The sequence below is a fragment of the Sebastes fasciatus genome, chromosome 20 (genome assembly GCF_043250625.1).
Source record: "Sebastes fasciatus isolate fSebFas1 chromosome 20, fSebFas1.pri, whole genome shotgun sequence".
In the NCBI taxonomy this organism is placed as follows: domain Eukaryota; kingdom Metazoa; phylum Chordata; class Actinopteri; order Perciformes; family Sebastidae; genus Sebastes; species Sebastes fasciatus.
This window is the reverse complement of record NC_133814.1, coordinates 1,270,077-1,282,332: the sequence shown is the minus strand read 5'-3', so window position 1 is coordinate 1,282,332 and position 12,256 is coordinate 1,270,077. Positions and strand designations below refer to the sequence as shown.

General features: G+C 40.9%; 1 protein-coding gene and 1 long non-coding RNA gene across 3 annotated transcripts in view; both read left to right on the top strand.

Moving 5' to 3' along the window:
• Positions 1 to 12,256, top strand: part of LOC141758807 (uncharacterized) — a 118,800-nt gene that overhangs the window by 36,278 nt on the left and 70,266 nt on the right. The window lies entirely within an intron of this gene.
• gas7b (growth arrest-specific 7b) overlaps positions 7,868 to 12,256 on the top strand; it is a 74,655-nt gene continuing 70,266 nt past the window's right edge. The window contains exon 1 of one of the 2 annotated variants that reach the window (XM_074620492.1): positions 7,868 to 8,336. In XM_074620492.1, the coding sequence (XP_074476593.1) occupies positions 8,157 to 8,336 (180 nt within the window). In that variant the 5' untranslated portion in view covers positions 7,868 to 8,156. The remainder of the gene's footprint in view (positions 8,337 to 12,256) is intronic. The other variant, XM_074620494.1, reaches the window with a different exon arrangement.

Here is a 12,256-nt window from a genome sequence, read left to right as displayed (position 1 = left end):
ATAATATTCATCAGCGTGTCTTTCATACTTAGTTAGCCACAGTTTTAATCAGTGTTCTGTCACCAGCTTTCTGCCTGGTTTAAAGGAAAACTCAGTAAATACACTGTACCAGCGGATGTGTTGATGTTTTATTCAACATAACAGAAATCTAAATAAGTTCACAAAATAAATGTTCCTGAGAGCACTTCACCAAAAACAAGTTAAATCAATTCCACCTTTTTGATGGAGAAAATAATTAGGATCAGGTTACTTTATAAATCAATCAATCAATCTCCAATAGTCACCAAACCACTAAAATGAAATAAATAAATAAGCATTGCTTCTATAGCATCTGTGCAACGTTGCAATTTACAACTTGTTCATCTGAGTGATGGCTGCTGTAACAAAGCTGTTTTATACCACTTTGCTCTACACCTTGAGACTGTAACCTCCGTCCAGAAGGAGGAAGCTGAAATTCATTGTGCAAAGTCTGAGAGTCATCATTTATAATAGAGCCGGTTATCCGCTGTAACTGTCTGGTGTACAGGAACCCTGGCTTAAAGCAGCGGTAGGCAGTTGTTTTTGGCATCATTGGGCCAAAATTCCATAATAACCTTTCATAACCTTTCTAACTAGCTTATGCTACTTCCGCTACCTCACCGGAAGTTACGCCTATAATTATTTCTACAGTAACACCCCGAGAATAAGGTGGATGGAATACATCAACAAATACAAGTCTAGCATGAGACCCAGGTGTTTAACAAGTACAGGTGAGCTAACTGACGACTCCTCTATAGGAAACAAGGACTGAGGCTCAGAACCATCTCATGGCTGGAGCTCCCTCTGGGACACTGGCTATGTCCTTTATATACTGAGGACACTGGCTATGTCCTTTATATACTGAGGACACTGGCTATGTCCTTTATATACTGAGGACACTGGCTTTGTCCTTTATAAACTGAGGACACTGGCTATGTCCTTTATATACTGAGGACGCTGGCTGTGTCCTTTATATACTGAGAACACTGGGTGTGTCCTTTATAAACTGAGGATACTGGGTGTGTCCTTTATTTACTGAGGACACTGGGTGTGTCCTTTATATACCGAGGACACTGGCTATGTCCTTTATATACTGAGGACAGTGGCTATGTCCTTTATAATCTGAGGACACTGACTGTGTCCTTTATACACTGAGGACTGTCCTTTAATAGAATAGAAGAATGCCTTTATTGTCATTGTATTGTTAAAAACCATACAACGTCATTTGGAGAGCTCCTCCAAGATGTGTACGGGGCACAGCTGTGTAGGCATGCTTCATGCTTGAATACACACAATGTATTACTCCCCCTGGTAGCACATCTCACATATTGGGTGAGATTGGGAAGTACAGTTTTTAAGCATGCTTGATTGAAGTCTCCAGCTCTGATGTGAACACCTTCAGGATGGGCTTGTTGCTGTTTGTTTATGACACTATGTAGATGAGCTAGGGCCGTTTGAGTGTTAGCATCTGGTGGAATATAGACAGCTGTAACAATTACTACTGTCAGCTCTCTCGGCAGATAGAAGGGTCGACACATCACTGACAGAGCCTCTAAATCAGAGGAACAGTGACTGTCAGTGATTCGGCTGTTTGTACACCAGTCATTATGCACATCAATACAGAGTGCTCCCCCTTTGCTCTTACCAGAGTCTTTGCTTCGGTCCAGGCGGTGGATTGTGCGGCCTGCTAGCTGCACAGCAGCGTCGGGTATCAGTGGGTGAAGCCAGGTCTCCGTTATCAACATCACACAGAAGTTATTGACAGACTTGTTAGCTGCCATCTGTAGATAGATAGAAAGATAGATAGATAGTAACTTTATTGATCCCGAGGGAAATTCTGCTGTAGCTCCAATTCGTCCATTTTATGAACGATGGATCTGGCGTTAGATAGAAAGATATATATACTTTATATACTGAGGACACTGGGTATGTCCTTTATATACTGAGGACACTGGGTATGTCCTTTATATATTGAGGACACTGGGTCTAAGAAGGAGGTGTGTTTTTTTAAACAACTTGTGGAAGAGTGTACAATTTACAGTCTGAGGGAAGTCAGAATCTGACTCAATTTATTTACAATTAGGCTTTTTCTGGCCAAACAATAAAATAATATAGCGTATTATATATAGTGTATGGTTGATCTATGTCAGTAGCATCTACACTAGTTGACCCCACCTACAAAGAGTCTCTAATATTCTCTAATATTATTATTGACATCTGTGTGTGTTTCATATCCACTTTGGGCTGTAAAGCTTATGTAAATGCCTTTTCATGTTTTCTACATCTTTATTGATCAGGTGATTCTTACTAGTAAAGACTATGAAACAACTCAATGTCTATTTAATTGAAACCAGATAGTTCTCCTAGCTCTCTCTCTCACTGTGTTCTGGTATCAGCTGTAGTTCTGTAACAGCAGCTAGATGGCTCCCTCGGACAGGACAAGAAACATGGAGGGAGGAAGAGCCAAAAGAGGATTCAGCTTGTTGAAAGAAGTTCATTACACACCTGGAAAAAAATACTTTTCTTGTATCATTTGTCACAGAGTGAAAATTGATTTGTGTTTATGTATATCTTATAAAAGCATAAAAGAGACAAATAACCTGAGCTAGATGTGTCGTAAAGAGCCTTGTTGCTGCTGCTCTGTATTTCATCAAATACTGAAGATACTAGAGAAACGTTTTACATGCCGTGTTATGTCTTCATTTACTGCTATGTTTGCATTTCAATCATCTCCATCCAGACTGTCATTTATGGAGAAAACAGAGAGACAAAGTGTGACTAATTTACACAAAGTATCTTTATGGTTTAACTTACTTTGAATACGCTGGTGACAGCCAGACTTCATTAGAGTATTTTTGATATCCAAAGTGTGCCAAATGGGTTTTCTAGCTCTTGAAAGTGAATCTGGCTCTAAAATACTCCTGATATCCACTACAGGAGGCTATGTGCACACAGTGGAGCCTTTGGCAATGACATTTACCCTGTGCATCATCACATTCTACCATTGTGCACAGTATAAAACCAATAAAAACACAACTACATTCTATAATTTTGGCTCCAAATGGAGCAGTTTTATTATAATAATGAAATATGATCAAGTAAAACTCAATCAATAACAATGTACATAAGAAAACAAAATAGAATCCAAAGTCAAGTATGTACATTCAATATAAATATATTATAAAGTAACAATACAATTTCTCGTGCGTTGATTTTGTAACTAAAATATTGAAATCATTGCTGAACAAACATTGTTTGGACAAACTCCACTTGGAGTGTTGTTTTAGTCGCGTTGAAGCCTCGTCTTCTAGAAACTATTCAGAAAAAAGACCACCACAGCATTTAGTGGAGTTTTTAAATGCAGCGTTTCAACACACAGCTGGACCAGGTCCGTCAGATAAAATAGGTACATTTATTAAATACGTATGATTTATGTTATTGATAATATACTGCAGAGAGAGCAGCTGGTGTGATTCACTCCTTGGTGGACACGTTTCATCCTTTTCCACATTCGACTGAAGAAGGCTCCCTGCTTTCCCTCTTTGTGCTTCTTTTCATCGAGAATAATCAAAAATAAAAAGGTAATAGCAGAAGTATTATGTAAGTATGTACAGTACAAAATTGAATAGAGTTTTGGAAACGTTTTTATAATGTTAGGATATCACTTCCCAGCCTAGTTTTCCCCAGTGTTTCCTTTAGTTTCCCGCCCTTTAGTCTCCTGTGTGTTTTCCCTGTCTGTCATCTGTGCGTCTGTGAGCAGGTGGGCGTGGTCTCTCCTCTCCTCCTCCTGGGCGGTTGCTGCTGGCACACCTGATTCCAATCAGCCTATCAATCCACAACCCTGCAGTATATCTACTACGGTTTTCCTCCCAGACGTCGCCAGATCATTCCGGCACCCTCCGTGGTAGTTAAAGTATTCAGGCCTACTTACCTTGTGTACCTTTTTGCCTTGACTTTGCTTGTTTTTGGATCCTGTGAAACGCTGTTTTTCTTCTGCTCAGGTCTGCCTACCTGCCAGCTGCCTCTGCTCCAAGGGTAATTCAACTGACCCTCATGTAGATTCCTGGAGCCCTCTTCCTCGTGCCTCGTCTGCCCCCCTCCTCCTCTCGAAAATACAAGCCGTGTCAGGCCGGACGCCCAAACCCCAGCCTCAGCCCCTTTAAAGAACTTTATTTTTTTATAATAAAAAATCCTTTTGTTCTTTACTTACCTGTTATCTGTGTGCTGCGTTTGGGTCCATGTGTTGAACCAGTTATAACATAAAATAAATAGAACAATATCAACAATTCACCAGTCGCCATACAGCACTCCTCCAGAGTCTGACAACAATATCTATGAATCTTAAATTATAAACATAGAAGCTATTCTTACTTTGTTCTTCTATATTGTCAAACAAGTAGATGTAACAGTAATGTGACTCTGTTAGTAGGATTGGGGATTACTATGGGGGGGGGGCAGCTGTATGCAGCCCTCTGCACTCTGTCGTCCATGTCCTGGATGGCACAGACAACGCTCCTTCTCTTCTGCAGAGACGGAGCGTTCATCAAAGTCCATGAGGTGGAAGGTTTTGGAGCGGACAACAAATCTTTTGTAAATAGCTTTGACCTTATCCCGGGCCACCGATGAGGATGTTGAAGATGTATTCAGACAGAAGCAAGTCGCTGCTGCGTCAGCCAGCTGTTAGCCAGTCTGAGCGCTGGCAGCTTCAGCTCTGTTTCTCAGAGCAGAGGCCGAACTAGAGTCACTGCTCACAACGGCACCCTGAGTCTGGGAACTCCTGACCTCAACAAGTGGAAACTGTGGCAGTAAAGGTGCAGTAGTCTGCTGAAGCATGGCGAGCAGTGCTAGTTTAGAACGCTTGCTGGTGTGAGAGCCAGCAAAAGAGTTGAACAGCTTGTTGGACAGGTGGCAGAGGAAGGTTTGTACATCCTGCACTGCTTCTGGACGGATGACTTTGACTTTTAAACTTCCTTTATTAAAATATGTTCACCGCGTACTTTTGGGAGGATGACTGAGAGAAACATTTGAAATGCAAGATGACTTTCATATGGTTGGAAGAGAAAGGGAGAAAGAGAGAAGAGTGAGTGACTGTATGATTTTATCTTTACCTCTGAGTAGCAGTGAAAGCTCTTCCTCTTTTCAAGTTCCTTCTGGAGTAAGATGTCTGATGTAGATAGAGGCGCCTCGCTGAGGTCCAGGTCTGTAAGTCTGTCATAATACCAAGGAACGCTGCAAATGAGGAACTCTCACACTTTGGTGTGATTTGGGCAAAATTCATGTTCCTCTTTAAGTCAACTTGGCTGAAAGCTGCTTCATTGGAAATTAACATGTTACATAGAATTACAACAAAGGTTGTTTCAATCTGACTTTATTCTAGCTATTTATAACCTATTTATGGTAAGGCTACTACTAAAGAAGGCCTACTTCTTCTACTGTTATTGCTATGTGCTAATTATCACTGCCACTACTATATGAGTCATTTTAATTCTAGCCTAGTAGGCTACTACTGATAATAGGCCTATCTACTGGTAGCTTAGCCTTCTTAAAAAAAGTTTTAATGTTGAGTGTAAACTAGACCTACTTAAAGCTGCAGTAGGCAGTATATTTCTGGCATCATTGGGCAAAAACTCCATTACCTTTCAGCATATTGTAATTCAAGTGTTCTGAGAGATAACTAGACTTCTGCTCCTCCTCATGGCTCTGTTTTCAGGCTTTAGAAAATCTAGCCCGTGACGGGAGACTTTGACCAATCACAGGTCATTTCAGAGAGAGAGCGTTCCTATTGGCTGTGCTCCTGCAGGTGGGCGGTGCTTGGTATTTCCTCAGCAGACCTCTACATGGCTGCCGGATCACAATCTTTCTCATTCTACAGCTAAACAGTACACTACCAGATGATTCTGAGAACATCTGAGGAGAGATATAGGCATTACAGTAACAGAATATTGATTCATATTTGATCAGCGCTGCCTAGTTTGACCGTTTGATCGGAGTTGGCGAGTGATTGACAGCTGCTCAGAGACGGCCCACTCCAGAGGCATGTACTACGAAGCAGGATTAGGGGTTAGCGAGGTAACTTCAGAGTTAACCCTTCAGGGTTTTCCGTCCTATGAAGGTGGTTCACTTCTTACCGGAGTAGATCACCATGGTAACTGATGCTGAACAGCAGGTTAGGTTCCAGATAAGACATCAACTTGTATAAAAGCACCTCCTACTGACCAATCAGAGCTCAGTGCGCAGATCGTATGATAATATTACACAAATATGAAGAAGTTTAAATCATAATCCAGACTAAAACCAACACAGTTTAAACTGACAGATGCAAGAAGGACAGCTGGATTTATGCTGTGGGTGTTTATCGCTTTGAATTATGTTTTTATATTTATTTTTTACCTGCTCTTGAGTCCGTTTCACACCGCCGGAGACGGGGACACAGCTGAAAGAAGATTGAAATACTCACACACGCCACATTTTACTTAATGGGCCTAATGAAGTGTAATCCATTCATCCAGTACGCTTCTAAAAGCTATTTATATCCAGACGACTATATCTGACTTTTGAGTGTTCCGTTAAATTAATAAGGCTGTTAATTTACGCATTCACACATCGGGAGTTTTTTTTTTGCTAGTTGTCCTTCCTGCATTTGGCAGCTTCAACTGTATTACTTGTAGTCTGGATTATGTGTTTAATTTCTTCGTATTTGTCTAATATAGTTTACTCTTCCTTTGTTAAATGTGCCACTCTGCCTGTCTGTCTGCAGTCAGTAGACTTGTCCATGTCTGTGATTGGTCAGATGCTGCAAACACCGCCCCGTTTAAGTGAACGCACTCGTAGCCAGAAATCAACCCTGGGTTGATTTACCGAGTTGTTAACCACCGCCATAGGACCGCTTAGCGGGATCTCGTTTGTTAGGGTTAGTGAAGCCAGATATGGAGGAGATACCCTGGGTATGTTGGACTCGCTTCATAGTACAGGCCTCTGATCAGCTCTGACTGGTTGTTTTCTTCCGGTCTGTGACATCTTGCAGATGCCGTTAGGAGCACCGGAGGACACAGAGGAACATGATTTTTTTCAGGTCACCTGTCTCATGCTCTACTGTCAGGATATAGTGACCGTTTTATAAAAATATATTTTTTTAATCATATTTGTTCCATTTCTACCCACTGCTGCTTTAAAGGAAGTTTTAAAGGGGACATATCATGCTCATTTTCAGGTTCATACTTGTATTTTGGGTTTCTAAAAGAAAATGTTTACATGCTTTAATTTAAAAAAACAAAAACAATATTTTTCTCATACTGTCTGTCTGAATATACCTGTATTCACGCTGAAACACTCCGTTTCAGCGCATTTCAACGGAATGGCAACGGATTTACGTTGCTGGGCAACAGCTTGGGTCCATGTTTACATCCTGTCAGCTGATGTCATTCACATACACTGCAACAGGAAATAAACTGGGACACATTTAGTATAGTTAAAACTATGAAATGGTCTAAATATTGTATATTTGTGACATCATAAATGGACAGAAATCCTCACGGCTTGTTTCAAACGCACAGTTTGTGAATACGGGCTGTGTGTATTTCTCCGTATATTGAGTGTTTTGATACTTTCACAGTATTTATATAGCACTTAAACCTGCTTTATAATGTAAAAGACATGAAAATCTCACTTTTACAATATGGGACCTTTAAAGGAAGTTGTAAGGTTGAGTGTAAGCTATAGGCCTACTTAACTAAATGACCAAACGGCAAATGGAGTTTGCTCGGTTGTCATGGAGATAGTTTACAGGAGAGCTTGTCACTTGTGTACTAACTTTGAAACACGTTGTGCTTTTATTTTGAAGGTTTATTTGACTTCCGGTCCTGGGGTGTCGCTCCGGGTAGCTTGACGCTGTCTTGTAGCTTCAGACTGACGGAGCGGAGCAGAGAGGAGCAGAGAGGAGGAGGACCTGTCCATGTCCACCAGCTTCACTCGAAAGTTTGTCTCCTGTGAGCTGTGAGCAGCTCCGGGTCCAGATCCAGGTACAGATCCAGGTCCAGGTCCTACTGCGGACACGACCCCTCAGTGGACTCCTAAAGTTAGACATTAGTTCCTCGGAGCTGTGTGTTCATCACCGCGCTGCTCTGCTGCGCTGCGCTGAGATGTCTGGATCCTACTGCAGAAGTTTGTACCCGTTCAGCGGGGAGCAGCACCAGCAGGGACTCACCTTCGAGGCCGGGGACATTATCAAGGTGGTCCAGGCTCTGCCCGGAGGCTGGTGGGAGGGAGAGAGGGACGGGGACAGAGGATGGTTCCCCTCCAGTTATGTCCAGGTCCTGGAGGTAAGACACACACATCTGGACTCAACACCAGCCTTAATTGGATCTTAATTGGATGAAAAGTTGCTCAACTTTTTATGATTTAGTTTTTTACGAAAAACCCAGTGTTTCTTTTCTGTTCTCTAAGTCTCTCTTTCTCACACACCCACACACAGGCGCACACGCACACACACACACACACACACACACACACACACACACACACACACACACACACACACACACACATGCACTCAAAGGGACAAGGGTGGTGGGTTCTAACCAGACACACGCACTCTAAAATAAAGACAGCATTGACATTACTAAAGGGTTTTCCCGTGCTGTGCTCATCAGATTAACTCTAACCTCACCGCCTGGCTGAGCTGCTGCTCACTTCCTCATTCCTCTCACATTCCAGTGAGATCCTCAGGTCTGCTCTCAGAGGGCAGCCATGGTCAGCCCCCCCCCCTCTCTCTGAGCTCTCACACACTCTCATTCTGAACTCCCCCTCTCTTCTGTAGCTCTTTTAAAGTGCTGTGTTTGGCTCTGTGATGTGAATGATTGAGTTTGTGGTTGGATGCTGACACCCCCACCACCACCACCCAGTATTCTGACAGTTTGTTTCAATCAGCTTGTATCCCAGAGGGACCGGCACCAGGCCAGCATTCTTAGCTATGGCACCAAGCGCTGCCATTTGTATCACGTCTTCACTCTGAATGTGAGAAGATATAAACAGTAACATGATTTGTGACCCAGTGACACCACACTGATTCTGGGCGTGTGCTGGTTTAGATAGGATCACTTGAACATGTAGCACAGTATCTCTCGTCTTGTCTGAGAGCAGTGTGAGGACTGGAGTTGACGGGTGGGGCAGCAGGGTGGTGCAGGGAGCAGAGACAGAGTTTCATCAAGCAGCCACCCTGCTGAGGAGCTGGAGATAACTTCTAGGACCGCTGTTCTGCAGCTTGACCTCTGACCTGTCTGGTAAAAGAGAAATGAAGCAAACATTCACTGATTCTAGTCTTACTTAGTCCAAATAAAATCAATTGTATAGTATAGTATGTATGTAAAGTGTTTATATAACAGAAAAAAATGATATTGGACAATATATTATTATTGGATATTTGCAAAAAGTTTTGGCATCAGTGGGCAAAAATTCCATAATAACCTTTCAGCATATTGTAATTCAAGTGTTCTGAGAGAAAACTAGACTTCTGCTCCTCCTCATGGCTCTGTTTTCAGACTTTAGAACATCTAGCCCGTGACGGGAGACTTTGACCAATGACAGGTCATGTCAGAGAGAGAGCGTTCCTATTGGCTGTGCTCCGACTGGTGGGCGGTGCTTGGTATTTCCTCAACTGATCTCAACATGGCTGCCAGGTCACAAACGTTCTCATTTTACAGTTAAACCGTGCACTACAAGATGATTCTGAGAACATCTGAGGAGAGAAATAGACATTACAGTAACAGAATATTGTTAAAACAAGTGACAACTGTCACTACAAAACGTGACAAACTCTGGAGCTCTGGTATGTGTGATGAGCATTCACAAGCTACTGTCTCCAAGGTCAAACTTCACACTCATATTAGAGGATGATAGAAACATGTGTTGGACAGAATAGATGAATATGAGGGAGAAAGCATGTTCTGGTTCCCCAACTGTGTGCACGGACACTTTTTTTTATAAAACTGATGCAAAGCTCGATAAAGGCTTAGCCCTTAAGCTAGGCTAAATTAAGTAACAACAACATGCTTATCTGATGTTGGCTGACTTATCACAGACCGATTCTTCTCACTTTCATGTGCCGGATGTTTGTGGTGCTGTGGGTTCAGGTCTAGATTCTCACCACTAAATCAGCTTTCCTGTCACTGTTCACAGTTCTCTGCACTCAAGTGGAACTGCCTAAAAATGATGCAGTGAAATTGGTCTCAAAATGGTCACAAATGGTTATTATATGACCTACAAATGGAAATTAAGATTTACAAATGTGTGTAATTTTGGGTCACTCACAAATGCATGTTCCAATGTACACACAAATACCAATCAATTTGAACACATGTAAAGCAGTTTTAATAATGCATACATCACAACCTGAATAAATATTAATATTTTACGTACAGATTTTTAGCTTCGACTTCACAGATCTGATCATTTTCTGCTTTCAAAAAGTTTCCTGTGTGTGTACGGATCGCTTGATACGCACGGATCAGGTTACATTTGCATGTTGAGTTATGAGATTATTATATATATTATTTTCACGTCTCCAGCTCAAACTGATCCACAAATGCATGCTGCGTTTAAGTACTGCTGGAAAACTGGGATATCTGGGCTTTCGGTGTAATCGTGTGTAATTTCAAAGTGGGAAAGACATTTTTCTAAATAGACAGAACAGCTCGTCCCCCCTCGATTAGAACACATACATTTACCAACTATATACTCAATACAGTAGCCTATAGATGTAAATATATGGTTTAAATAGGCGACTGCTAGTTGGTGGACTTCTGCTGAGATAACATGTAATTTGTGACCATTTTGAGACTAGTTTCACTCCATTACAAAATAACCAGTAAAGCTGAGTGAAGTGACACTAGTGGAGGAGGTGGGGAAAGGATTGCGGCAGCACTTTGTTATTGTCATCTGTAGTGGTTATTTATATAAAAACACACAATTCAAATTATTAGAAAATAAATTATTTTATTTTTATTGATACAAATCTTGGAATTAGTAGTTATAATTATATATTAGAAGCTGCTTAGAGCTAGTGTTAGGAAGTTAAACGGGTCATAATTCCCTCTCTATTATCTATCTAATATTCGTGTGAAAACATCTCCTTCAGTGAGCATGAACGCACCATAACTGAGCTGTGTAGCTGTCGGCAGACGAGCCGGTCACTGTGATCGCTCTGAGCAGCATCGTGGGAACAAATTACAATAGAAGTGCCTGTTTAAGTTAGCTGTTCCAGATGTTTTAAGGTTGTTCCTCTGTGGTTTATTTTTACAGCTTAATGTCTTCTTCACATACACTGAAGGAGTTCCACACCGACAACATGTTGTTGTCCGTCTGTGTGTGAGACGTTACTGACTGTGCCGCTGTGTGTCGACTTAGAACCCTCATGTGGCGGCGGCACATGTATGTGTGACCGGAGAAAAATCCGATATATGAGCATATGAGACTGCTGATTGAAGCTGCATCTCTAGCTGTTAGTTTAGAAAGCATTTGATTTATGCAGCAGAGTTTTCTATGAGAAGAGCATTTTGAATGTCAATATCACAGTCGATCATGTTCATTTAATTGTGGGAAGCCAAAATCGTGATCATGTTTAATATTCGATTAATTATGCAGCCCTATGTTAAATGGGACAAGTTTCACCTCATCTCAATCAATCAATCAATCAAACTTTATATAGCACCTTTCAAACAAGTCAAATGCAATTCAAAGTGCTGTACAGACGAATGAAATACATGTAGAATGTTAAAAATGGATTTTGAGACTAAAACAACCAATATAAAAGTTCATTGAATAAGAAAGCAATAAAAGATGGGTATTTAAGGTAATAAAAGATAAATTAAATACAAGGAAATAAAAATAACAATAAAAATGAATAGATAAAAATTATGAAACTACACAAAATAAGCAGATTGTATTAAAATAATGAAATATTAATAAAATAAAATAGAATAAAAGAGATAATAATGATCAGCAATAAAATGTTGATTAAACAAAATAGTGTAAAATAAACACTTTAATGATGAGAAATAAAAAAAGTATAAACAATAAAACCGTAAAATTATAAAACACTGCATAAAAGCCAGACTAAATAGATGGGTTTTTAGTTTACGTTTAAAAAATATCATTATCTGAACTGGTCTGAAGAAGTTACAGCTTAGATTTTAGTCCTGGACCCTGTTACCACTTTGTACTAAGCTAAGCTGATTGGCTGCTG